General features: G+C 33.8%; 1 protein-coding gene across 1 annotated transcript in view; it reads left to right on the top strand.

Annotated features, from left to right (window-relative positions):
• Positions 1–25,872, top strand: part of DDHD1 (DDHD domain containing 1) — a 71,367-nt gene extending 45,495 nt beyond the window's left edge. The window contains 5 exon segments of the mRNA XM_044664752.1: positions 4,409–4,661; positions 5,419–5,619; positions 19,261–19,323; positions 21,721–21,738; positions 24,958–25,872. Of these exon segments, the coding sequence (XP_044520687.1) occupies positions 4,409–4,661; positions 5,419–5,619; positions 19,261–19,323; positions 21,721–21,738; positions 24,958–25,139 (717 nt within the window). The 3' untranslated portion in view covers positions 25,140–25,872.
• The last annotated feature ends 2,027 nt before the right edge of the window (positions 25,873–27,899 follow it).

Genomic DNA, 27,899 nt, shown 5'->3' with positions numbered 1-27,899 from the left:
GTATCAGAAGAAATCCAAATGATCCTTTGAGATCTAGAATATCGTCATCATCATCATCATCATTCCAGACTGCTGGAAGACATCTTCTTTCCTAACTACTCCCCACCAAAGAAACAGTAGGACTTTTTTTTTACAGTGGCCCTGGCATTCTTGGCCCTATTGTGAGAATGATGAATGCTCATAAATATATTGATATACTGAGAAGCAGAATTGTTCTAGTACAGAAATTCCCAAATGAAGATGGAATAATATAATACCTTGATCTATGACATATATCACAAAAGTTAAGAAGTTCCAAAAAGTGAAGAGAAACATGTTGCAATAATGCTAGGAACTCCCTTGATTTGAATCTCATATCAAAATATGCTTAATGTCCCATGTAATAAAAATATGGTTTTAAAATGATGAAGAATTAAAGAATTTATAACAAAATCTTGTGAAACGAATGCCAAAGCAAAAGAAAGACACATGTGACATATTAAAAGTATCTTAAAGATGTGAAAAGTTGTAGGGTTAATTGAATGTCAGTAAATATTCCTTTCCTTTGCCCTAGTTTAATTCACATGCTGTTATAGATCGTGATTATGGAAGAAATATACTTTATTCAACAAGTTCAAGATAGACAAGAAGGTGGGGACAGGGTAACATTACATATTAAAAAGGTGCATTTGTATAAGGAAATCCAAGAGCCAGAAAGAGTAATCATGATGGGAGAGAGCATTTAAATGAAGATCACTAAAAGCAGAAACAGAATAAGTTTTGAAAGACCTCAATTATTTAGATAGCTATAGTTTTCTGCCCAAATAGAGCAGCTACTTTTTCATTTGTATTAATAATTTCATCCTTCCAGAGCTGAAGGAGCCAGCAAGGAGTAGAAATTATAGAAAGTCTTGGGGCAAAGGATTACCTTGTCTTGGAATCTGTCATAGAAAAGCTGGAAAAAATAGTACAATCTGGCATTTAGCTGAGATCTTAGAAAGGAAGATTTCAGTGTTCAAGAAAGGAATTAGTTCTCCAATAACCTAAAAGAGAAAGTCAACCAATGAAGGATAAAGAATCTTTCAAGAATGAAATTATGACGACTTAAAGAGAAGTAGTTAGGATGAGGAGAAAAAGACAAAAGTTGCCTTAGAGACTATCTAAATAACATCTAGGTATGAAGAAGAGTGTCAGAGATTCTGGGTTCAAATCTGGATTCAGTTATTTCCTAGCTGTGTGATCCTAAAAGAAGTTACTTAACTCCATTAACTAGCCCTTACCATTCTTCTGCCTTGGAACCAATTCTTATTATCAATTCTAAGATAAGGATTTGTTTTTTAAAAAAAGAAAAAAGAATAGTGTTGAGAATTAGCTGAAATTGAGGAGAGCCAAGGACAACAAAAAGGTTGTGGAAAGAAGTTGCCTTTTTGGTGAAAGGAATTAAAAAAATGAATAAATTTTCTTGGGTTGGATAGTATAATGATAATTGAGGAGAGAGAAATTTTTGCTTTTTAAATTCATACTCAAATAAGAATATAAATGCACCTAACTCCCTTAACAAGTTTATGTCACCAATCCCTGTTGAACTACCACCCGTTGGAAGATGGAATTACTGGTGGTGATCTTTGAATGATCAAGGAGTGCAAGCTGCAATGTACTGCAAGTCTAGATAGGGACATATGTCTTAATGGAAAAGAGCATAGGGTCTACAAACTAGGATGGTTGAACTTGACTTGAATTCTTTGGCAAAATTCCAGTATTCATTAAAGGGACAATTCTTGAAAAGGAAGCAATGATTATAAAAGAGCAGGATGACTTCATCAAGAACAGGACATACCAGATTAATTTTATTTCCTTTTTTTTTTTTAATGTGTCACAGTGGTTAGTTAGGGGATTACTGAAAATATGTCTAGTTTTCCTACATTTTTGGTTAGTGTTTGCTTTTTTTTATTCTATTATGCAAGATTATAAACTAGATATCTGGACTTAAAGGTAGATGAATTCAGAAATTGCTTAATAGCATATTCAAAGAGTAGTCAGTAATAGTTTGATATTAGCTTGGAAGAAAGTCTATAGTGAAATACCCCAGGGATCTGTGCTTGGACCTATATGATAGTTTAACATTTTTGCCAGTGACTAATATAAAGGCATTATCAAATTTTTGGGTGACCCAAAGGTAGGGAAAGAAATAGATAACATTTTGTGAAATAAATTAATGTGTAGCTGTAGTTAAGACATTTTAGGAATAACTTTGGCAAACTAAATGGCAGCAGGCCTAAAGATCATTCCATATAAAGATCCTCTGAAAGAACTAGAAGTATTCAGCACAGAAAAGGGAAGACAGAAAAGACATGAAAGCTGTCAGGTATTTGGAAAACTATTTCATGGAAGAAGGTTTAGATTAGCTTGCTATGCTTGCATCCAGAGAACAGAAATAAGAGCCTTCAGCAAAAATTGTAGAGAAACAAATTAAAGATTGCTTATAAGGAAGAACTGCCAAACAGAACCCCCCAAGAATGGACTAGACTAGTTCAGGGACTAGACTAGCTCAAGGACACATTAAATTATATTTTAGAGAAGTTTTGTTCAGGTACTGGTTGGAATAGATGTTCTCTGAAATATTATAGTCTCCTATAGTTCTAGCATCAAGGCATTCACTTTAGTACTATTTCTAGCAGGTCATATAAAGCTGGAAGACCTTCAAGTATAGACATATAAATGGACTAGTTCTTCGTTAAAGAAGTTAGCTACCAAATCATGACTTTTTTTCGACTATAGCAATTCATTAAATTATCTAACAAATAAAGCCACACTAGTGAAATCTTGGATCTTTGGAGTAATGGACTACAATAAGACATTTAGAACTTTAGAAAATTGTTTCATTATGAGAAAAGCTGATACAGTTATGCTTACGAAATGGCATAATAATCACTTCCTGTGCCTTTTTTTCTCCAATTCCTGTTCACAAATAAATATATTTATTCATGTTCCAGGAAGTAAAAACTTGAAAAAACTATAGTGATATAGATAAAGCAGTTAAGTACAATAAAATGACTTTAAAAATAACAGACGCTTAATTAGTTCATTTTGTAACAGTTTATTTTTAACTAATTTTGTTGTTTCCCTCTCTGACAAATATCAGCTTCTGTCACATGGAGATTAAGTTGTTATAAATTGGTTCTTTTCTATGTTTAACCCTAATTTGCTAACAAGGTTTTTGACTATCAGAATAATAATGAAAAGGGAATATTTTCAAAAGGAAAACTTAATTCTTTTATTAATTACCAATTTTTGTAACATGGTACTTTAAGTTATTTCATTATAATGGTAAAAGCTAACCATTTTGTGGATCCAGTGAACAAGCAGCAGTATACCACAAGTAGAGATATATCCTGAAGAGAAAGGAGCAGTGTTACTGCTCCATAAATTTCAATGAACTTAACGGGGTTTGTCTCCATATTGGAAGAGATGAGAAAATGTATTTTACCCTTCCCTCTTTGAAGAAGTAGGGGACTCTCACAAGCAGTTAATGTGCTGGTAGTTTTATTGAACTATTTTTTTCTTTTTAACATTCTTTGTTAAAAAGGATAGCTTAATGGTAAAATCGAATGTAATGGGCTTCTGTACCAGCAGCAATACAATGACCCAGGACAGCTCTGAGGGATTTATGGTAAAGAAAGCTACCCACATTCAGAGGAAGGACTGTAGGAGAGGAAACATATAAGAAAAACAACTGCTTGAACGCATGGGTCGGGGTGGACATGATTAAGGATGTGGACTCGAAACTACCACATCAATGCAACTACCAACAATTTGGAAATAGGTCTTGATCAAGGACACATGACAAAACCAGTGGAATTGTGCATCGGCCATGGGTGGGAGGAGTGCCGGGGGGTGAAGGGGAAAGTAGGAGCATGAATCATGTAACCATGTTAAAAATGAATATTAATAAATGTTTAAATTTTTTTTAAAAAAAAAGGATAGCTTAGGGGGCAGCTGGGTAGCTCAGTGGATTGAGAGTCAGACCTAGAGACAGGAGGTCCTAGGTTCAGATCTGGCCTCAGACACTTTCCAGCCGTGTGACCCTGGGCAAGTCACTTGACCCCCATTGCCTACCCTTACCACTCTTCTGCCTTGGAACCAATACACAGTATTGACTCCAAGACAGAAGGTAAGGCTTTAAAAAAAAACAAAAAAAAAACAGGATAGTTTACCGGGGAGGAGAGGTAGAAAAAGATATTCAGAGATAAGATGATGTTTAAAAATGAACAATGTAAAATTTAGGAAAAAAATTAAATGAGTTTTCAGTTTAGAAGTCTATTTTAGCATAATAATTAATAATGAAGTTACTATATTCAAAAATTAAATCTTATTGTTAATTTATTATACTTTCTAAAATCTTTGTTGTTTTTTTTTATTTTCTATCAAGGCTTATAGATTAGAACCATTAATTTTGAAACACTATAGCAACATTTCACCTGTCCAAATCCATTGGTATAATACTACAAATCCTCTACCTTATGAACATATGAAGCCAAGTTTTCTCAATCCTGCAAAAGAACCTACCTCAGCATCAGAGGGTGAAAATTTGACAGCAGTATCAAGCCCACTGACTTCACCAGTCATGTCTCGACGACATTATGGGGAATCTATAACAAACATAGGCAAAGCCAGCATATTAGGTAATTTCTCATGAGTATTCTTGTTCCCTAATTGGAGGTATAGTTTTTGTAGTAGTTAAGTTTTAAGGTACATGCTACCAATTGTATTCTCATTAAATACTTATGAAAAAATATACTATCCCATTTTGAGTCTCTACAGCCAGAGTTAGTAGTTTATAGTGAGTAGCTTTCAGTTAGATTTTTTTTTTTAGTGTTTCCTTCAAAAAATTAACAAAGGATATCTTCTAGAACTACTAAAGTTTTACAACTCTGATTTTCATGTAATCCCTTATGTGTAGGTATGAAATTGATTTAGCACATTGTTTTTATAGACATAAAGCTGTAATATATTAGAAATTGGCTTGATATACATCACAAATTCAAACTCACATACTGCTTAATACCAAATTTTTAATGACATGTGCTGCATATATTACAAGACATGAGTATAGCTTCATATAAAATAATTTGTGTGAAACATTCTAATCTCAAATATAATTTAGACAACGAATGCTTGAGTAAAATAATTCCTGCAACCTTTTGTCATAAATCCAGTGATTTGGTGCATGTTAAACCTTTCATCTTATACAATAGTGACTCTTTTTGAAAACACAGTAAGAATTATATTTTTGAATATTTATTCCCACTTTGGGAGAAAAAGTGACTTATATTCTAGGTTATCCTCCAGCAGACTGTAATTGGTGGGTGGAGCTCTCAACTCTTTTGGTATGGTATGATTTGGCATACAGGATGACTGTCTTATTTTTGTGAAATGCAGGCGCTGCTAGCATTGGGAAAGGGCTTGGAGGAATGTTATTCTCAAGATTTGGACGTTCTAGTAGTTCATCCACATCACAGTCATCTGACACATCAAAAGAAGTAATGGAAGAAGAAAAGAAGCCTGTTAACCCACCTGTCAACACTACTATGGTCACACAGACCTTTCCACACAGCAGTTCTGGTTTTCTCGATTCCACATGTTAGTGCACACTGTAGTTTTTTTTAAGTAACTTCTTATTATTGGGAGGGTAAATTTGAAACTTTAATGTTAACAGTTTGATTTACGATATAAAGATTATTACAGTTTTTTTAAATGAACATTTTATCAATTTTGGTCATTCGATCAACAAACATCTATTAAACAGCTTCTTTTACATAGCACTATACTAGGCACTGAGGATTTAAAGCCCAACCCTGAAGGAGCTTGCATTCTAGTGGGGAAGATTAGATAGATAGATAGATAGATAGATAGATAGATAGATAGATAGATAGATAGATAGATAGATAGACAGACAGACAGACAGACAGACAGACTATAGACATATAGACATATATGCGTATGTATGCAAAATTAAATACAAGGTAATGTATAGAGGGGCAATAGTAACAGGGAGATTAGGATTATTAGATTATGTCAAATATGGCACTTCAGTTGAATTCTAAGGAAAACAAAATACTAAGAGACAGAGTTGAGTGCATTCCAAGAACAGGGAACAATCCGGTGCAGTTGAAGAGATGGGGGAAATGGTATGTCAGGTGTGAGGCCATTTTTACTGGGCCATATGAAGTAATGTATATGAGGGCCAAGTTGTAGAGAGCCAAGCAAGAGTTTACATTTTATTCTTGAGTCAGAGGGAATCACAAGAGTTTATTGAAAAGAGGAGTGACATGGTCAGATCGCATCATAATTAATATAGTTCCTTCAATGAAAAGCAATTCTAGATAGATTCATTTTTGCTTTTTTTCCTTTCTGGTTTTAATGTCAAATGGCTAAAAACTTCAGGTTAATGGGATCTTGTAGCACATTTTCAATAATAGTAATGTCTAATTATTGTGAACTTCATGTTATGCAGTAGGTGGTTTTAAAATAGATATACAATAGCACTAAAAATTCTGCAGTCTATGAGGATTTCTTCAATATATGGAGTAGCTTATCTCTAGTTGTGTTTCACTTCCAATCCTATCTGCCCCAAGTCTATAGTTTTTATCATTATCCAGATCTTACCCAACTTCACTTTAAGACCTTAAATCTAAAATTTGAATAGATTTCAAGGTCAGACTTGAAAATGTCAGAGCAAAATTTTTTGCAAATAATACTCTTAACTGCATATCAATAAAACAGATACAGTTTTGTATGGATAACCATGGATATTATATAAAATCTAGTCAACTTTATTATATTAAAGATTCTAAGGTTTTCATAGCTAAATAAAACATCAGTTTATAATGAAATCTTATTTACAAGTCTTTACCTTGGGGGCAGCTAGATGTTTCAGTGGATTGAGAGACAGGCCTAGAGACAGGAAGTCCTAGGTTCAACTCTGGCCTCAAACATTTCCTAGCTGTGTGACCCTGGGCAAGTCACTTGACCCCCATTGCCCACCCCTTACCACTCTTCTACCTTGGAATCAATACATGATATTGATTCTAAGACAGAAGGTAAGGGTTTAAAAAAAAAGTCCTTACCTAATTATTGTCATTTCAAAAGTGATTTTGAAGCTTATCACAAACTTGGGATTAATTTTACATGACCAGAATTCTGAACTTGTTTTTGGAAGAGATGGAAAGATTCTAAACCTGTGATTTCCTAGGTTTAAGGAAGCCCCTTCTACTAATACAAATTAGTAATTGTTCTGCAACTTAGAGAATTGCCTGAAACACTAAGGTGAAATGATCCAAAACTAGAATGTGAGAGGAAAGACTTGAACCCAAATCTTTTTTACTCTGAGATTAACTTAATACCATTATATTACATTGCCTCCTGATGTAAATATACTATAGAATAAGTATTCCTCTACATACACATTTGATAAGTAGTTTAACTTTTAAGATCATGTAAATAAAGTTCTCTTTTCCCATTGATTCTTTACATAAGGAGAGATGGATTCTAAAACTTCATGTCCTGTTAATGCTTTTTTCTAGAAGATTCAGCACAAATAGAATTTCAGATACTCTACACTGATAAACGTTAGAAGTTCAATGTCCACATGTCAGGAAATCCCCAGTGGACTATTCCAAAGATCTCTGCATAGACCTTGGTTTAATATTTTAATCAATTAAATACAGATTTGCAGATTACAAAGTTGGGAAGGAAAAATAATACTAAATGACTAAAAATCCAAATCCCAAAGGATCCTTTTGGGCTGTGAATCTAATAAAATGGGATTCAGTAGTTTCACAAATAGAAGATGGAGACATGGTTAAACAGCAGTTCTAAAAATAATCTAGACTATAAGATCAATTTAAGTCAGTTGTGTATTAATATAAAATTATGTAATATATGACAATAAATATAAAAATTTTTTCTAAAAAAACATTAATGGGAGACTTAGCTTCTTGGAATCAAGAGATGATACTATATACTCTCCCTTAACCCTTAGTCCTCATATCTGGAGTATTGTGTTTAATACTGAAAGTCATGGTAAGAATGTAGATAAACTGGAGAGTATTCAAAGTTAGACAAGTTGTTATGAGAGGTGATGGATTCTTTCTCCTTGGAGGTCTTCAAACAGAGGCTTTGCTGGCTATATTATAGCAGGGATTTCTTTGATACATGCATTGAATTAGCCACAAAGAACCCTTCTAACTCCCAAATTCCATGGATCAAATAAATAATGTTTATAAAGAGCTTTACAAACCTTAAAAAGTTATGGATGCTAGGTTTTTCAAATTTTATTAAATTTTTAAAAATTTATTCTTATTCCAAATTTTACAAAATCAAATAGGTATTTCTATATGCAAAGAAGAATATATATAAATTAAATCATAAATCTCTTAATATGTTTAGCTTATTTTTCTTCATATCTAGCTAATCCCTTCACATCCTCTCTGTATCACAAAAGGTATCATCCAGGAGACTGACATGTTACTACTACAGATTAAATCTTTTGGGTTTTCACTTTTCAGTTCACTCTTTGGAGGGGACATTCACAATTTATTATTCCAGTATTAATTTTGTAGCTTTGCATAATGTTCTGTTGGCTCTACTCATTTCCTGTGTACTTCTTTCCCATCATGTAGTTCTTTCCAAGTTTTTTAAAACATTAGTCTACTCATCACTTCTTATGGTGCAGTAGTATTCCATCACAGTCATATACCAAAATTTGTTTAGCCATTCAATTTCCAGTTGTTTCCACTACAAAGATAACTGCTATAAATATCTTAGAACATGGGTGCTTTTCCTTTTTCCCTGATCTCCTTGAGAAATAGGCCCAACAATGTTATTGCTGGGTTTAAGTATATACATAGTTTTATAACTCTCTGGATGCAATTCCAAATTGCTCTCCATAATGGTTGGAGCAGTTCACAGCTCTCCTTAAATGTTTGGTAGAATTCACTTTTAAATCCATCTTGTCCTGATACTTTTTTCTTGGAGAAGTTCATTTATGGCTTGTTCTTTTTCTAAAATAGTCTGGGCCAGTGATTGGGCAAACTTTTTAAAGAGGGGGCCAAAGGAAAAAAAATGCTCGTCTGTCAGTCTGTTTCTAAAGCAACTCTTTCGAAGTTTCATTGTATTGTATCCTACTTCTTGTATTCATCAGATTAGGAATAATGTCGCATAGAACATTTTAGGGGACCGCAGTTTGCCCATTGCTGGTCTAGGCAGTTTTTTTTTTGTTGTTGTTAAGCTTTCTTCCATTTCACTTACATTAGTAAATGTGCTTTCACACAACTGAGGAAAATAACTCCTAATAATTGCTTTAATTTCATCTTCATTGGTAGTATTTTCGCCTTTAATGCTAGTGATTTGGTCTTCTCTTTTTTATCAGATTAACCAGTGATTTATGAATTTTGATGTCACCTTTAATCTTTAAGATTTCTCATTGGGTTTGGTTGGGAATATTTAATTTGTTCATTTTCTAGTTTTTTTAATTGCATTCCCAATTTATTGATCTTTTCTTTCTCTATTTTATTAATATAAACAATTAGAGTTATAAATTTTCCTCCAATTATAGCTTTTGCTGTCGTTGTTATATTGTCTCATCATTCTTTAATATAATTATTGTTTTGATGATTTGTTCTTTAAACTGCTCATTCTTTAAGATAAGTTATTTAGTCTCCAATAGTTCTTACTTTTTATTTCCATGGTCTCTTTCATCATATGTAATTTTTATTGCATTGTGGTCTGAATTTCTGCTTTTTTTCATTACAATGTTTTTGTGCCTTAATATATGGTCAGTTTTTGTAAAAGTGCCATGTACCACTGAGAAGATAGTATACTCTTCTATTCCCATTCATTTCTTTCCAGATTCTATTCTTCCCTTTGACTTCTTATTTATTTTTTGTTAGATTTAGCTAGTTCTGATATATTAAAATTAAAGTCCCTCACTATTATTATTTTGTTATCTATTTCTATCTGCAACTCTTTTTAGTTTTTCCTTTAAAAATGATACTATAACAATAGGGGCATATAGGTTTAGTATTGATTCAATATCTTTGCTGTCTTTTAACATAATAGTTTTCCTGTTTAACTCTTTTGATTATATCTATTTTAACTATAACTTTGTCGTAGATCAAGATTGTTATCCTTTGCCTAGTGTATCCTGCTCCAACCTTTTATTTTTACTCTAATAAGTGTCTCATTTTTTAATGTGTTTCTTGTAAACAACATATTGTTGGGTTTTGTTTTTTTAATCCATTCTGCTATTCATTTTCATTTTATGTGTGTGATTCATCCCTATGCATATTCAAAGTCATAATTACTAGATACATATTTTCCTCCATTCTGTTTTACCTCATTGTTTGTCCTCTTTCTTTTTGCTGTATCCCTCTTCAAATGTCCAATTTCTTCTGTTCACTACCTCTCCAATTCACACCCCTTCTTAAAAATGTTCTCTTATCCTTTCTCTTTGCCTTCCTCATTCCAAATTGGCCCACCTCTCTAATGGTCCCGTCTTTGGGCCTTCCCCCCTTACCTTTTAGTTTTTATACTATCTACCTTTCCAGAAGTTCCTTCCTCATCCTGTCCCCCTAACCCTGCCCTATTTCTTGATATGAGTTTGATTCTAAAAATGTTTTTTATCTTGTCCTAAGAGCCTTATCCCTATTTCTTGCTTTGTACTTTCTTCTACGAATCTGTGCTCTTCTTCCTCTTAATCTACCCTTTTCTTCTCTTAGTTCCTCCCTTATTATAGCCCCTTCCCTCTTTTTCTCTATACACTAAGAAAACTTTGATCATTCTAGTTTTATATAGTGTTCTCTCTTTAACCCAGATCTGATGAGAGTTCTAGGACTATTAGCTCTCTACACCCTCATCCCCTTCTCTTGGCAGTTCTTCCACTTCATTCCTCATATATGTGAGATAATGGTTCCATTTTACCTATTCCTGGTCTATTTTGGTTCATTCCATTCTGTTCACCTCAACCTCAAATCTTTTATCTTCATTTTCCCTTTCAGAGTACTCAAGTAATGATGTCATTCTTAAGGGTGATATTTTCCCATATAGCAATTAAATAATTTGACTTTTTGGGTTGCTTATGATTGATTAGTCTTTCATAATTACCTTTTGTATGTTTCTTATAGATCAAATTTTCTACTGCATTCTGGGTTTTCCCCAAGAATAACTGAAACTCATTTTGTCTATTAAATATCCATTTTTTACTCTGTATAATTATGCTTAACTTTACTGGATATGTTAGTCCAGTTCTTTTGCTTGAAATATTATGTTCCATGTCTTTCAGGTTTTTTTATGTTCAGGCTGCTGAGTTTTGTGTTATTCTGATTATAGCTCCATGGTACTAATTTTTTTTTCTTGTTGTAGTGTTTTCTCCTTTACCTAGAAGCTACAGAACTTAGCAATGATGTTCCTCTGCATTTTCACCTTTGAGTCTCTTTGAGGTAGTAATTGCTGAATTCTTTCCATTTTTATTCTATCCTATGGTTCTAGAATTTCTGGGCAATTTTCCTTGATTTCTTGAAGTTTGTGTCTAAACTTTCTTTTTTATCATAACTTTCTAGAAGCCAGACTATTCTTATATTGTCTCTCCTTGATCTATTTTCTACTCAGATGTTTTTGGGTTAAGATGTTTCATGTTCTCTTCTATTATTTAATTCTTTTGATTTTACTTTGTTATTTCTTATTGTTTTAAGAAGTCATTAGCTTCTCCTTTTCTAGTTCTAGGTCTTAATGAATTATTTTCATCCAAGAGTTTCTGGATTTCATTTTCCATTTGGGTGATCTGTCTTTCATAGTTTTCTTGATTTTCTTGCATCGCTCTTTTTTTTTTTTTCCTGATTTTTCCTCAACATCTCTTATATGGTTTTTGAGGGCTTTTTAAAGCTCTTCCAAAGGTTCTTTTTGAGCTTGTGGCCATTTATTATTTTTCTTTGCTGTTTCAGAAATTGGGTTTTTTGTTTGTTTTTTGTTTACTACTTTGTCCTCTGAATTTGAGCCCAGGTCTCTGTAAATAGCTATCAATAGTTGGGTTCTTTCTCCTTTTCTTTTCTTAATTTTTACAGCCAGGCTGGTGGACTTAATTTTAAGCTCTATGCTAGAGTCTCAGGACTCCTAGGGTAGTGGTAAATGGTACCACAAGTTTCAGCATCTTTTTTTAACCCTTACCTTCCATCTTAGAATCAATACTTGTGTATTGGTCCCAAGACACAAGAGCAGTAAGGACTAGGCAATGGGATTTAGGTGACTTAACCAGAGTCACACAGCTAATGAATGTCTGAGGCCATATTTGAACCCAGGACCTCCAGGCTTGGGGCCTGGCCACCTAGTCATCTCCTAGTTTCAGGATTTTTTGATTTTGCTATTTCCTGGTCCCTGCCCAAGCCTATGATTAACCTCAGGTGCTCCAACTAGAGCCCTGGGGCAGTTCTGCTAATTCTAACTGCCTGTGTTACTTGTGGAACACCCACCTCCACATATGACAGCAACCAGGGATTCCACTCTCCTGGATATCACCATAGCCAATGGGGCCCCAGTTCCTCAGTGTGTGCTCATTCCTCATCTCCTGATGCCACAGCCTAAATAACAGGTACCTAGTCTGAGTTCCTCCAGCCCCCAGAGTCCCTACCTTCTCAGCAGCAAAGGTGAAGGTCCTGCCCTCAAGTGCCCATAAAGTCAACCCCAAGCTGCCCATAAAGTCAACCCCAAGCATGGGGTTCTTTGGAGCTGAGGCTGTCACCAGCACAGCTACTCCCAGGGCTTGCCAATTCCAGTGTTATCCTATAGAATAAAATCTCTCCAGTTCAGCAGATAAGGTGAGGCTATTGATCCTACCCCAGGGTCTTCTGTGTTGATTCTTCTTTGTTTGCTATAGTATTTCCCCCAGGGCCTACAACTGTAGGACTAAAGCCAAGGAGATCAGAGACCTTTGTCCCTAATTGTCCCTTGGCTGTTCAACTTCACACCCGGCTACAGTCTCTTTTTGCCACTTTTAGCACTGATTCTGTGGAATTATTTTTTATTTTGTGGAAGGTATTAGGAGAATGAGGAAGCTAAATGCTTAATCCACCAGCTTTGAAAGCTAGTTTTATTATTGTTATTCTTACTATTATTATGGGGGTATATATGATGTTCAGTGAGGACAAATGCCTCTGCTATGAGAATAGACTGAGACCTTTCCAGGGCTGCTTATCTACCTTTGTTATCCACCTTTTCATCTGTGGCTCCAAGAAGCTGTAGCATGCATGGTCACACCCTAGTAAAACTTTTGGCAGACAGGTTGAGGGTAACTGACAGAACTCAAACCCAATGACTAGTTAAGGAAATGTGTACCCTAAAATAAACATGTGAAGACTTTCACAATAGTCAGGAAAGTAGCTGAAGCAGGTGCTAGGGAGCTTGATCAGACATCAAATATGCCAGAGTCATCCACTGCATCCCTGGCCATCACCAGGCATGGTAATGTCTTTTGTTGCCACTGGAATTCAGTGATTATGGAAGAGATAGTAAGGTTGCTTTTTGTATAACTGCTTCACTTAAATCCAAGACATTAAATGCCCATGATATCAATGATCCTCTTTGATATGAAGAATGAATAAGAACTATCATTACATAAAGTTAAATTCATTTGTGTAAAATCTATAGTAAAATCTACAGTTAACCCCACCCCCCATCCAACATATTCTATAACAATGATTTAGGTATTTCTCTCTGGCCAGGGCTACTATTTTTAGGTTGTCCTTTCCTATGTTAGGCCAGGCCACATTAGGAATATTATTATTGAGTAATTCTGATTAGTTCAGAACTTTGCCAAGTTGCCTTAAGATCAGTTTGGAGCTTTGGAGTCCAAGTCTCTGTGAGATTCTGTTAGAATCTTTAGGTGGGAGGGTTTTTTTAACTGCCACTCTGACCTCCATAGATTCTGAGGGGTTTCTCGGCAGTCTTGTGACTGTGGAAGTGAAAAGTTTGCTACCCCTGAGCTAAATTCCCAGCATCCTTATAAGTACATCCTCATTCGACATACAGGGGCTTGGAAGATAAATTTGGCTGAGACCCACGCCTCAGGGCTCTTTTTTGGGAGCTTGAGCTTTGCTTTGGTTAAGGTGTGGCAAGTGTGGCTCTGTGCTCTGCTTACTTAACTGAAGGAATCCCTTTCCTTCTTTTTACTATCTCTTTTGCTGTAATAAAGCTACTAAAAAGCTACTAATCAGCCTCATAATTAAAATTTAATTTATTTCCCAATGAATCACATGACTGAGTCTGGTCCAAGACAGAGCTGTTCCAAATCCTCTCTCAGACTTTTCCTCTAAAACCTTTGGGAATATTTGGAGTGACAGTTTTTGGAGTGATTTCGTGATCAGTGTTGAACTTAACAGGAAAAAAAAAATGATCTTTTCTTCTGACTTATAATCCAGATTGTAGGTAGGCCTAAGGCCAAGCCTCAGTCAGGGCAACTCTAACTGGCTATCACTGAAACTTTTCATTGTTGGAGACCTACTTTAAGGAAATATATATATACATTTTATAAGGATATTAGTTATAGGTTATTTAGTTAGAAGAATTTGGGTTTAGTTAGAATAAGAAATTCAGTGTAGAGTCAGATGGTGGGTGGTATTAGGTAGAAATCCCCTGATAGAAAATCCTTTTTATGTCCTTATACACTTTTACAATTCCTATAATATTAATAAAATAGTTTTGATTTTTATATGTTAATCTCCAAAGCCAGTTCCTTACTGCACATGGCCATGAGGTAAAAGCTTCACAACCAGACCACCTGCTGTGTTTTACTTCACAATCAACAACAAATACAAGGAACTTATGGACACATTTTCCAAAAATATCAACAGTTTAAGATCCTCTCTTATAGTCTGGCAAGTTAAAAAGGAACTAAAGAACCTAAAAATATAGTTTTAAGGTTTCATTTGTCACCCATTCAGACAGTTAGGCCTGATAACCATTGTGAAAGAACTTGGACCTCAGATTCAGGGCCAGTTTTTTTGACCTGCAGTACCAGCACAGATTCCAGCAGGTGGTGTTGTTTCATAACAAAAGCCAGCCTGCCAGCCAACTAGCCAACTAGCCACCAAGCCTTGCAATCTATAAAATCTACAGAGGTTTGCAGGTTAACCCCATAGGAAGAAATGTGACTATTTTTGAGATGGCTTTTCTGCTTAATTTCTTTTTAACAATCATTCCTCTTTATATTCAGGGAATGTTATCTTATGGCTTACTAATGCCTTTTCTATCCCTTACAATCCTGGAACTGATATTATATATATGCTCAGGTATATTAGTCTTGCTATGCCTCATTATGATGCTGAAGGCTCTGGTATCAATCTTCAACTATTGGAAAGCTATTATTAAGAAGAGAATAAAAATAATGAGCTTAAATCAAGAATTAATTATTTAGAGATCAAGCTTAACAAGATTGAAACACAATATGAATAGTTGGCTAAGCCACAAGGGGTAGTGAATATAAAGAACCCAAGGCAACCAAATTAGAAAAGGAAGCTGAAGCTTTAGAACGTAATCCAGTCCATATGTTTCCACTCAAGAATGTACCAGTGTTAACACCTGAGAACAGGATCCTTAATATCGCCAAAAGTTTACCCAAGCTGATTTAGAATCTTTTAAGAAATCTACTCCAAACTACAATGAATAGTCCATGGCTGTAGTAAAACAATTTAAGATGGTGGTTAAATTATCTATCTAGCCTTTGACATCCTTATGAATGAATTATTAATGAAACGGGGAAAACAGAAAATTATTGAAGACACTAATAGGAACTCCAGATTATCTAATAGGCCTTTTTAGAACCTCAGTTGGGAAAATAATTCTTTTTCTGGATACAAAGAGATTTAATTGCAGCAAGAGAAGCAATTATCGAGACCATGAAGAATAATTCTAAGAGACCAGAAACATGGACAAAATTTGAGAAATTGAGGCAGAAGTGGGAGAGACCCTCATCCACTTTCCTAGACAAGGTGATAGAATCTGCAGAAAAATGGATTGGCCTTGACATTTGCAGAGATAGGGATGTAAACCGCATCAGGAGGCAGTTTGTAAAGAATGCATGGCCCATAGTCCAGAATGTTTTCCTGAGTAACTGTCTGAATTGGGTTGAAATGGGACTGGATGAACTCAGACATGTAGCAAATTATATCTTTCAAGATGAAAAAGATAGGCAGTCCGAGGAGAAAAATGACAACATAGATTATCTTACTAAAGAAATCAAAGATCTAAAGCTAAAATTAAAATCTAGTGAGGTGCAGGATAAGGCAGTGGCAGCACTCAGAACATACAGACCTAGGCCATGGCAAAAGAACTCCTGAATTTTATAGCTAATGTAGGTCCAAGTAGTTTCTAGGTAATTTATTCCACAGTTACAAATTGCAATGCAGAAAATTTCTTGTGTTATTTACTTACCTGAAAGTACTTGTATGGTTTAGTGAATTAAACTACTAAATTTCTTTCACTGAAAATATGAACTCTATGAGTAAATTTGAAAGGATGAATTAATGTTATGTCATGCAATTGACAAAGCAGTTTTATTCAAAATTATAATGTTTTCTAAATCCCAGTTGCTTAAATCTCTGCCATACACATTTATAATTAACAGATCCTTAAAATAATAACAACATTTAAATAGCACTTTAATATTTGCAATGCATTTTACAAATTTTTTTTCTCATACCAATTTTGAGTGATAAATGCTATTATTTGACTGAGACAGAGAGCAAGTGACTTGCCCAGCCCAATTAACTGGACCACATCCAATTAACCTTGCTTTTTCAATAACAGTGAACAATAGTGAATAATCTTCAGTATATAGTATATCATTGTATTTTTTAAAATTTAATATATTCTCCAGCAGTCTTTCTTGCAAATTCTTTCATTTGTGCTGTATTGTCAAGCTAAGTTCTCTGTCATTCATGGATTTTTCTAAATGTGGGCCCAAATTTAGTAATTTAGTTCTAAATTGCAATCATCTTCTCTATAGTTGTCTTCTCTTTTTCTAGGCTGCTGGCTATTTTTTTAACCAAATCCTTCAGCTGCCATAGTAACTCTTCATTTTGCTGGTAGATATACTTGTCATCTTATCTTTGTTAGATATTTTGTTATTTTGTCACTTAGGCTCTATGTTACAAATCTGTTGATCATCAGGGAAAACAAGTTTTCCTTCTTTTTTCTTGGGTTTGTAAGAAACCATGATCATAGGTTAGTTACTTTGTTTCCTTTTTTTCTATCTCCTCACTCCACCTGCTGGTCTTGGGGAACTTTTATTCTCAAGTACCAATTTTGGATTTTTTTTTTAATATGAAAAGACAAAGGCATTCAGTTTCCCAATCAACATGAGTGTTTCTTTGAAGATTAACTTCTATTGTCTTTTTGTTGTCATCAATTTGAAGCTTAGATAATTTGGAAAATAAATTTGAAAACCTTAAACTTTATCAGATCTTGCAGTGTCTTTTAAGAAATCTAGATACTTGATCTACTTTAGTTTTTTTTTTGTTTGTTTGTTTTTTAAACCCTTGTACTTTGGTGTATTGTCTCATAGGTGGAAGAGTGGTAAGGGTGGGCAATAGGGGGTCAAGTGACTTGCCCAGGGTCACACAGCTGGGAAGTGGCTGAGGCCGGGTTTGAACCTAAGACCTCCTGTCTCTAGGCCTGACTCTCACTCCACTGAGCTACCCAGCTGCCCCCTACTTGATCTACTTTAGAAGATTATCTCCTTTTCAGTGACTTGATTGCTTCAGTTCTTGCATTCTGCTTGATTTGTAATAGTCTATAAAGAAAGATAGCTATATTGCAATGAATTTGTGGGCACTTGTGGATATATTCTGACAGTTTTCTATTTTAATACTTTAATATACTTTATAGTGAAGGATTCTCCACAATAAGAAAACTTGTACTTCTATATGTATTGTCACATAAATTTTCTAATCAACTGTGTCTAAAACCATTATATCAGGGGGCAGCTGGGTAGCTCAGTGGATTGAGAGCCAGGCCTAGAGACGGGAGGTCCTGGGTTCAAATCCGGCCTCAGACACTTCCCAGCTGTGTGACCCTGGGCAAGTCACTTGACCCCCATTGCCTACCCTTACCACTCTTCCACCTATAAGTCAATACACAGAAGTTAAGGGTTTAAAATAAAAAAATAAAAATAAAAAAAAAAACCATTATATCAGAACAAAACATGAAATAAGTTTTACCTACACTGAAGGAAGAGTATGACATTCTCTACCAGATCAGTTGCAATTCAGCAAGTAATAAAGAAAAAAGAAAGATGGCTATTCATTAAAATGTAGGTGGCCATGCAAAGAAAAATATACAATAAGGCCTTATTTATTTGAATATTATACATGTGAATTCAAGTATATGCAATCAACAGTAAGAAAAATGAAGACAGAAAAATACATATTTTTAATTATACCTTAAATCCATGCTATTTTTCCAAACCGCATAAAATCTCATAGCAATTGGCCAATCATTCTTATTCTCATTCTTGAGAAGTGTTAGTAGTGAGTCATTACATTGTTTTGCACCAGTCATTAGCTCCCACATGAGTTTTTGTCCAGAGTTCTTGCTTCTAACAAGTCATGTCTGCATCAGAGCAGCGCCTCCCTTTGTTTCATTAACACTAGTTATTAATAATGGCTCCAAAATACAAAAGTAGTGGTGCTAGTAGCTCAAGTAAGTCTAAGAAAAGTCTTAAAGTGTCTAGGGATACCATATGAGAAATATTAAGTAATGGAGTTTGCTGTTGTGAACAATTTTCAATTTATGCAAAAGGTCTTGGACATGTTGGTTGCATAAAATGAGGTCCTGCTATATTTCTTTAAATAAGGGGATTGTTTTTTTAGTTTAACTGTTTTCACTAAATAAAAGAAAATTGCTTATCAGGCCAGACAAGGGAGAAGGACATGGATCCTTTACTGTCAGCAACTCTTCATCATAAAAAGAAGAAAGAAAGAAGACACCAAAGGTCACCAGTTGTTGAAGCCAGTTTTTCAGTTCATAAAGTCATATACAGCAAAATCACCAACATAGAACAAGATGGAGTGAGTTATACTGTCCAAAAAATTTTACTTTCAACCATATGCCAGACAATTATACAGAATCTGAACACTGACCTAACTTTCAGTCTCAGAATTAGCAAAGCCTATATTAACAGTCAAGCACTGTGCTAAAAGCACTGTAAATTGCCTTGTGAGTTTTTTCCCACAGATTTCAGACTACAGGAATCATTCTTTCATCTTCCATAACTTCTTCCTGGAAATGTAGTGCAAAGTATAATGAATAAAATTATAAATTTTCTTATAATCTCCAGTAAGGGAGGTTCCTTTAAAGAAAAGAAAAGTCAAAATTTTATTCCTGTTTCCTCTCTTCTATTTTCCTGAAAGCCTCCAAAATCATAATTGTTTCTTTTTTTTTTAGTCTTAATTTTTTATTTAATAAATTAATTTAGAATATTTTTCCATGGCTACATGATTCATGTTCTTCCTCTCTCCTCCTCCCATAGCCAATGTGCAATTCAACTGGGTTTTACATGTGTCATTGATCAAGGCCTATTTCCATATTATTAATATTTGCATTAGGGTAATCATTTAGTCTACATCCCTAATCGTATCCCCATCTACTCAGGTGATCAAGCAGTTGTTTTTCTTCTGTTTTTCTACTCCCACAGTTCTTTCTCAGGATGCGAATAGAATTCTTTCTCATAAGTCTCTCAAAATTGTCCTGGATCTTTGCATTGCTGCTAGTAGAGAAGTCCCATTACATTCGATTGTGCCACAGTGTATCAGTCTCTGTGTACAGTGTTCTCCTGGTTCTGCTCCTTTCACTCTGCATCAATTCCAGGAGGTAGTTCCAATTCACATGGAATTCATCCAGTTCTTTATTCCTTTCAGCACAATAATATTCCATCACCAACAGATACCACAATTTGTTCAGCATTCCATCACCAACAGATACCACAATTTGTTCCGCCATTCCCCAATCAAGGGGCAGTGCTTCATTTTCCAGTTTTTTGCCACCACAAAGAGCGCAGCTATGAATATTTTTGTACAAGTCTTTTTCCTTATTATCTGTGGGTATAAACCCAGCAGTGTTATGACTGGATCAAAGAGCAGGCAGTCTTTTAAAGCCTTTTTGGCATAGTTCCAAATTGCCATCCAGAATGGTTGGATCAATTCACAACTCCACCAGCAATGCACATAATTTGTTTTTTAAATACACTAAGAGAAAGATAAAACTTATAGCAAAGTAACTTCAGAAACTCTTGAGTTTTTTTAAGTATATTCTAAAACTAAAATTTTGATGTATATAACCAGTCCCAATTTTTTTTTCCTTTTTCTCCCAAACTGACCACCAAGCTAATGTAGGAGCTCAGAAAAGGCAAAATTGTGTGTCCTATTTTCATTTATTAGAGAAGATAAACTTTATATCCTATAGCTGGAAATGTAATTTCTATATTTAAAACTATTAAATCCACTGAAACAAAACAGCTTCCTTTAAAGAAGTTTTTTTTTTAAAAAAACCTTATGAAATTAATTTTTATCCAGTGATCTCAAATACTGCTACATTGGCCCAGTTAAAAATTGTCCCTGAATAATTATCATAGAAATGAAGCTTTCTAGGGAGAAGTGTGTTTGTGTGTACGCATATTCACTTTTTAAGACAACTCTGATTTTATACGAACTTTACAATTGTTTTCAGACCAATATGTTAATGTGTTTTAATACATTTCAACTTATATGGGATAAGGAAATATCTTTTCAGACAAACCAAATTGTCAGTGTAATTGATTTTCCAATAGAGTAGGTTTTAAAATAAGGTATAGCTAACAGGGACAAACTATTTCATAAATACCCTCATAAGAATCTGATTATCAAGGAGTATAAACGTATTCCTTGGGAATCAGATATTTGCCCAATTGACATGTTTTTATTTTCCCAACTATTAGGAAAACCAGAAGTAACTTAGCAAAGAATAAGTATTATTTAACTGTATGGATGAATATGTATTATTTGTTAATTTAAAGATCAGTAAAGATTTATTAATTTTCCAAGTTCTCTATTGCCTATAGAATAGAACTCCTCTGAGTTCACAACTAGTATCTTTCCAACTTAATTACACATCATTCTCTTTTGTTTACTCTACAATCTAGCCAAATTGGCATTTTTCCTGTTCCTTGTATTTGGCACTTCCACCTCCTGTCATCATTCCTTTTCAGTGAACTCTACCTCATATAATTAATCCCTTTCAAAGACTTTTCTGATCCTGTTAACTTCTAGGACTCTCCTACCCTAAACTCATTTTGTATTTATCTGTAATTATTCTGTATATATACTTATATAGGTATATGACATTTCCACTAATAGACTATAAATTCCTTTATAGCAAGTATTGGTTTGTTTTTGCATTTTGTTGATCCTTCAGTCTATATGAGCACTAATGATGATACCTGCTAGATATAGAAAGACAAAAAACCCTCCTGCAAAGTAGTTCACATTTAGAAGAGGAGAAACAGTATATATATGAAACATTTACAAGGCAACCTTTGGAGGAGTTGAGAAAGAAAGCAGTAGATATATATAGAAATAGAGATATATATTTTATATATATATATACATATATAGATATAGATATAGATATGAAACATTTACAAGGCAACCTTCGGAGGAGTTAAGAAAGAAAGCAGTAGTTTCCAGAAAAATTTCTTGTAGAAGTTAGCTCTTGAATTGAGTCTTAAAGCAAACCAGGAATTCTAAAACTCAAATGAGGAGTGAATATATATATTCCAATTAAAGGGGTCTGCCAGATAAAAAGGGCAAAGACTGGATAGATACCTAGAGTAATCTAATTGTGCTGAGCCCTTTTCATGATTGAGAATGTTACCATCAAAAATGTATTATATAGTACATGTTACCAAGAATGTTAAATGAACTTGACTAAGATAATGATCTTAAAACATGCTAATCTTCCTTTGGCCAATACTAAACATTTGAAGCATTTCTTATTCCTCTGACAATGTATAAACAATACTTGCTCAAGTTTTTTCTCTAATACAAGTTTTTAATCTGAACAATATAGTAAAAGGACTTTGTTTTTTGAGAAGAAAAAGCAGTTGCCATAAAGTGGTAAAAATCCCTATTCATATGCCACACACACACCTATATACACATATGTGTCATAATTCAAAGCAGCACAAATGAATTCTTAGTGATTCTGAATAGCCAACTTGGGTTTTTTCTTGAAAAAGCCTCCCAGCCAGGTTAGAATCATTATTGTTCACTTGTTTCCAGTTGTGGCCAACTTTCCTTTTAGGGGTTTTCTTGGCAAAGATACTCGAATGGTTTTCCATTTTCCTCTCCAGCTCATTTTACGGATGAGGAAACTGGCAAAGTTAAATGACTTGTCCTGAGTCACAGCTTTTTAACTAACTGAGGCCAAATTTGAACTCAGGTCTTCCTTACTCTATCCATTGCATCATCTAGCTATCCTTTAATTGCATTATTCCATTCTTAATAAGAGTATAATAACGATATTTAGCTTCTACTCTGTGCCGGGCACATGCTTAAATATTTAACAAATATTAATCTTATTTGATCCTCCCTACCCTGAGAGATAGGAGCTATTATTATCCCTATTTTACAGTCCAGAAATCTGAGGCAAACCTCTGTCTTTTAAATAATGAGGTTAATTACACAGCTGGGGCAGGATTTTAACTCAAATCTTTCTGACTCCAGCCCCAGCACTCTTATCTACTAACTATACCATTTAAGTGTCTTCTGATGATGAGTTTTAGTAGCCAGAACAATGATAGGAAAAAAAGAATTTTCCTCTGGCTCTTTGTCTCCCCAGTTGTACTATTATAACCACAGAACTCAAAGCAAAAACCTGTTATACTATATGATGCATTTCAAGGTTTATAAACATTGCAAATGTAAATTCAAGGACCCCATTTACTGAAGATCCATTCCAGTATCTTCAGGTCAAGGCCCCCTTTGACTAAAAAGAGAGTTCAACTCTGACATCTCATTTTTCACCTCACTGCATGCTTTTGAGGCTTTTCTGACTTTTCCAGTATGTCCCTTCATTAGGTACTATCTCATCCTGCCATATGCCTTGCTTTTCAGCTTCCTATTTTGACTTTCCCCATTTGGTTATAAGCTCCCTGAGAGCAGGGACTGTTTTTTATTTTTATAATTGAATCCCAGTGCTTAGCACAGTGACTGAAGCTTAATAAATATTGATTGATTGACAACCAGAGCATTCTAACACTAGATTTTTTAAAGTGGTGCTAAACGAGAAGTTATTCTGTAGATACAAAGTTAACCAAACCAGTTCTTCTTTCTTCTTTAGTGGAAACAGCTGGGAAAAGCTAACCCAAAAGATAGTGATACTAGCAAGAATTTGGAGAAAAAAACACAAACACCATGATACTTTAGAGCAAGGCAGTATGGTTACACAGTGCAAGATCAAGTGAGATAAAACATATTTTGGTAAGGAAGGATATCCCCTTTCATTGACATTAATATGAAATATTTAAATCCAATATTTAGAAAACTAGGAAGATACATTGCACAAGTGACATTTAAGAATGAGAATTCCTAGAGCAATGCTTGTTCCTTACCAGGATTTCATTGATGAATCTCCTATACCTCCAGTGAGCCCATTCCATCTTTTGTTCTTTCCCATTTGTCCCAAAAGTGTACTTCATCTAGCACTCTTATTTTTATTAATAGCTTGATGACCATCTATCCTCTCCTATTTTCTATTGACGTCTCCCCCCCTTTTCCTAAAGCATTATACATCTCCAAGAAAATGACAGAAGATTGAGAACAACTAACCTCAGCACCATATGTAAATGTGTACTGTTTGAATTTCAGTTATTACACCTTGAGAATTCATTCTTTTTACTTAGGCAAAAGGAAATCATAGATTTAAAAATAAGTAGGCCTAGCCTCAAAACTGACATGTTTTTTAAAGCATCTACAGATATCCTCTGAAAAACAGGTGCTATTTTGTATTCATTTGACATTATCTTTAAAGGCTGTTTTTATTTTCTGCTATTTAGGCCACTGACCTATAAATTGATGAATCATATGCCTTCCCACTTTCCTAGCCCTAGAAAGAAACAAAAAATAAAATGTTATAATATTACACAGTGGTTTAATCACAAATAATTGTGTGATATTTATTATATATAAACCAGTCATTACATTTATATCTGTCCAGTTCATCCTTTTGAAATATTATTCTTTACAGCTCTAAACCAAGAACAAACTTGAATTGGTCAGATCGTGTGAGTTTTTGTAATTGTTGATCTTTGTAAAGTATCATATAAATCAGAGGTACTAAAAATTAAAATTCCATTGACCAGGTTTTCCCTTCCTAAAGTTTTCTTAAATCAGTGTAAGTATTTATTAAATGTGTTAAGCATTGGTGATACAAAGGCAAAAAAAATCAAATAATCCCTACCCCAAAGGAACAACTTATAGGTCTAATGAAATAAATGTAATTGAATTTCCTTGAAGCCTTGGTTTATTAAGTATTTGTCAAAGTCGGAATTAAAGGGAATTTTGAAGGTTAGAAATTTGAATGAGTGAAGTCTCCCTCTGTACCTCACCATTCTTCCTATTCATTTCAAATGAATTGGCAGTGGTTTTTGTTGCATTTCCTTCATCATCCTTTTCTCTTGACTAAGAAAAGAAAAGATACCTCCTCCATTTAATAGTATGAATTTTTTTGTTTGTGTTTTTTTTCTTTTGGGGAGTATATTAGAGTAAGAAAGTTTGGAAACTCAGATTAAAAGTTTAGAAATCCACCGCAAATCCACTCTTTTATCTTCAGTTATTCATTTAATAAGATTCTATGGGAATCTCTTTAATAAAATTGTGATTTTTATTTTTTTTCTAGTGGAACTGGATCACAGGATTGATTTTGAACTCAGAGAAGGCCTTGTGGAAAGTCGATACTGGTCAGCTGTAACATCACATACTGCATATTGGTCATCTTTGGATATTGCCCTCTTTCTTTTAACTTTCATGTACAAACATGAGCAAGATAATGCTGCAAAGCCAAATTTAGATCCAGTCTGAACTTCTGAAGGAACTTTAATGGCACAAAATTGATGCTTGTTAAAATTCAATATGTTTAAGACATGGAGGTTTCAGGTTTAAGTATGTTTCAATTTTATTTGGGGCAAGAAATATTTGTATTTAAAAGCACCTTATTTTTTTTAATGTTCAGTCCTAACCTAAATAAGTTAATTTCAAATTTTCAGATAGCATTTTATATGGCAAAACACAAGAATGGTTAATGAGGAAGACTTGAAAGACCACTGTGGTGACAACTATTATGTTATATTTAAGTATAAAGATAAATTATCCAATGGAATCTAATTAGTTAACTAAATATACATACCTAAAAGTGTATAGTCCTATTTATGTATCAGCAAAAAGCAAAAGGTGGTATTTTAAATTAAAATCTACATTTTCCACAGTTACATTGAGACTATTCTAATTACATATTTAGATTTTGTTGAACTTAACTTAGATAACTAATGCTTTGAAAAAAGAAACATGTCTAACTACTGTATTTATAATTTATCTCTTTTATTGTAATGTTTGAAGCATTACTTAAAAAAAACTTCATTGGATATAACTTAAGAAACACATTTATTTTCTAAAGTGTTATTGGTTGTTGTTTTTTTCCAAGACAATGCATTTCTTTTAACTCTTCAGATAAATATAGACACTGGCAAATTTCCAGTTTTTTTTTTTTTAATTAAAAATACTTTGTAGTTTCACACAAATAATTATTTGAATTCAGTTCTTTTCCCCTGCAAAATTCTAAGGTTTTTTAAGGTATGTCTGCAGCATGAGAGAACTTTTAAAAAATAATTAGTTAGAATTATAAAACATTTGTATACCCAAAAAAGTGAATTTGTGAAATACTGCTAAAAAATGCTTTCCAGGAAATAACATTTAAAAGACACAAACAAAATTATAAGACCCTAGAAGACTTTTCCTCAGAGATAAATAATTTCCACAGTGCTTTTCCTCTGAGGAGCTCAAAAAGCCATTCAGTAATCTTTACTTTGCTGAAGTAAATAAATGAACATTTTTCTCATTTTGCAGATTAGTAAACTGAGGCACTGAGGTTTAGGTTTTTTTTAAGTGCCTTGAACTAGAATAGGTAACAAATTAAAAAATAGGTTATGGCCAGATCCTCTTTTCTTATTATTAACTAGACCACTTCACATTCTGATTTATAAATTGTTAGAGGTCTGCAAGTGATAACAGTGTACATTACAAAAATAGCCATGGGACCAACACTCTATTCCGTTCTTGTAAATATATCACATGTGGGGAATGAGGTGTTTAAAAGGCAATTGCCAGAATAGCAGCTATCTGCCTCACCTTCCATACCATTCCTATTTTATCCATCCCTCTAGAATAGTACTGAGTGTGGGGACATCTCTTATTATGTTTATGTTTTTATATATAAACAAACATAAGTGTCAGTCATATTTTCTGTTTTGATCTTTCCATGAATTTATATAAAGTAAACCAATTATTTGAAAGTTTTAAAAAAGAGTTAAGAATATTACCTAGCATATGATTCACTAAGAATCCCTTACTTTAAAAAAAGCTATCAGCGAGACCATAGCAATGCAGAAGCAGTTCTCTTTCAGGTTTAGAGATTCCAATGAATTCCAGGCATTTCCTTTGGCATTTCTTTCCTTGGGTCCAATTAGTTCTCGGAAAAACAAACATATCTCAAACATCTGAATTATTAATAAGATTCTTGGGAGCATCTCACTATGTATAGTTTGACACTTGCATACCCTGAATTGTAATTAGAGGTTTGTTTTTTTTTCATATTTGGAATGTGAAGTATTCTTTTTACCTAAAAAAGAGTAAAAGACTGTAATGTCCCATTTGATTTGATGCTTTTACAATGAAAGGAAAACATTCATCCAGCCTTGGAAAAGGTGAGGTTTGTCTTTTTTTTGTTTGTTTCATATCAAGAAAGTCACATGAAGTTCTTCAGCTTCTTTGATGTTTTGAAGTTCTGTACATGAGAAAGATCAGGTTGCTTATTCTGTTTTATCTTTAAATGAGACCTTCTGAACACCATAAACTTTTTCTTTTTTAATTTGAGAGGATTATATATATTGATAAACACTACAGTTTTTATTTTATACGTACTATACTTGTTTCTGTAGTTCCGCATGTGTTCATGGGATGTACCTGTAAATACTCAAGTAACACCATAGTATGTGTAGGTCAGACTTATTTAGAAGGTGTGAATTGCTGGGTAACATTTTTGCATCCTTATTTGAGCAAATATTAAGTTAACCACAGGTTTATTTGTTATTTAGTGTACATCTATAGTGATTAACCTGGGTACTGTTCATAAGATTCCATTTTATTATAAATTATTTACCAAAAGCCATTAGAAGTAATAATGAAGCATCTTGATTAGAAATCTAGCTGTTAAAGATTATTTTAAAATCCATTTCTCTAAAATTAATTTTTAGATTTTTTTTCTGTTTTTAACCTATAAAATGCAATCATTTGCCTAGGCTATTTCAGTTCAAGTAAATTGTCATTGTTTAATAATTGAATTTACTGTATTCATAAGCCTTAATTGTAAATCCTACTTGATTATTATAAGCTTTCTTTTCTATGGAGAACCTTAGGAAGCTTTTATTTTCTTTGTTTATTATGTTGGACACCAGCTAGAATCTTTACCCTCTCACGGGTTTCCTAACAGGGAATTAAATCTTTTTTTTTTTTTTTAATTAAAAAAATCAGAGAAAATTTGGACTCTTTTTTTCCTTCAGAAAAGCT

The sequence above is a fragment of the Gracilinanus agilis genome, chromosome 2 (genome assembly GCF_016433145.1).
Source record: "Gracilinanus agilis isolate LMUSP501 chromosome 2, AgileGrace, whole genome shotgun sequence".
In the NCBI taxonomy this organism is placed as follows: Eukaryota; Metazoa; Chordata; class Mammalia; order Didelphimorphia; family Didelphidae; genus Gracilinanus; species Gracilinanus agilis.
The sequence above is the reverse complement of the archived record's forward strand: the minus strand, read 5'-3'. Positions and strand labels throughout refer to the sequence as shown.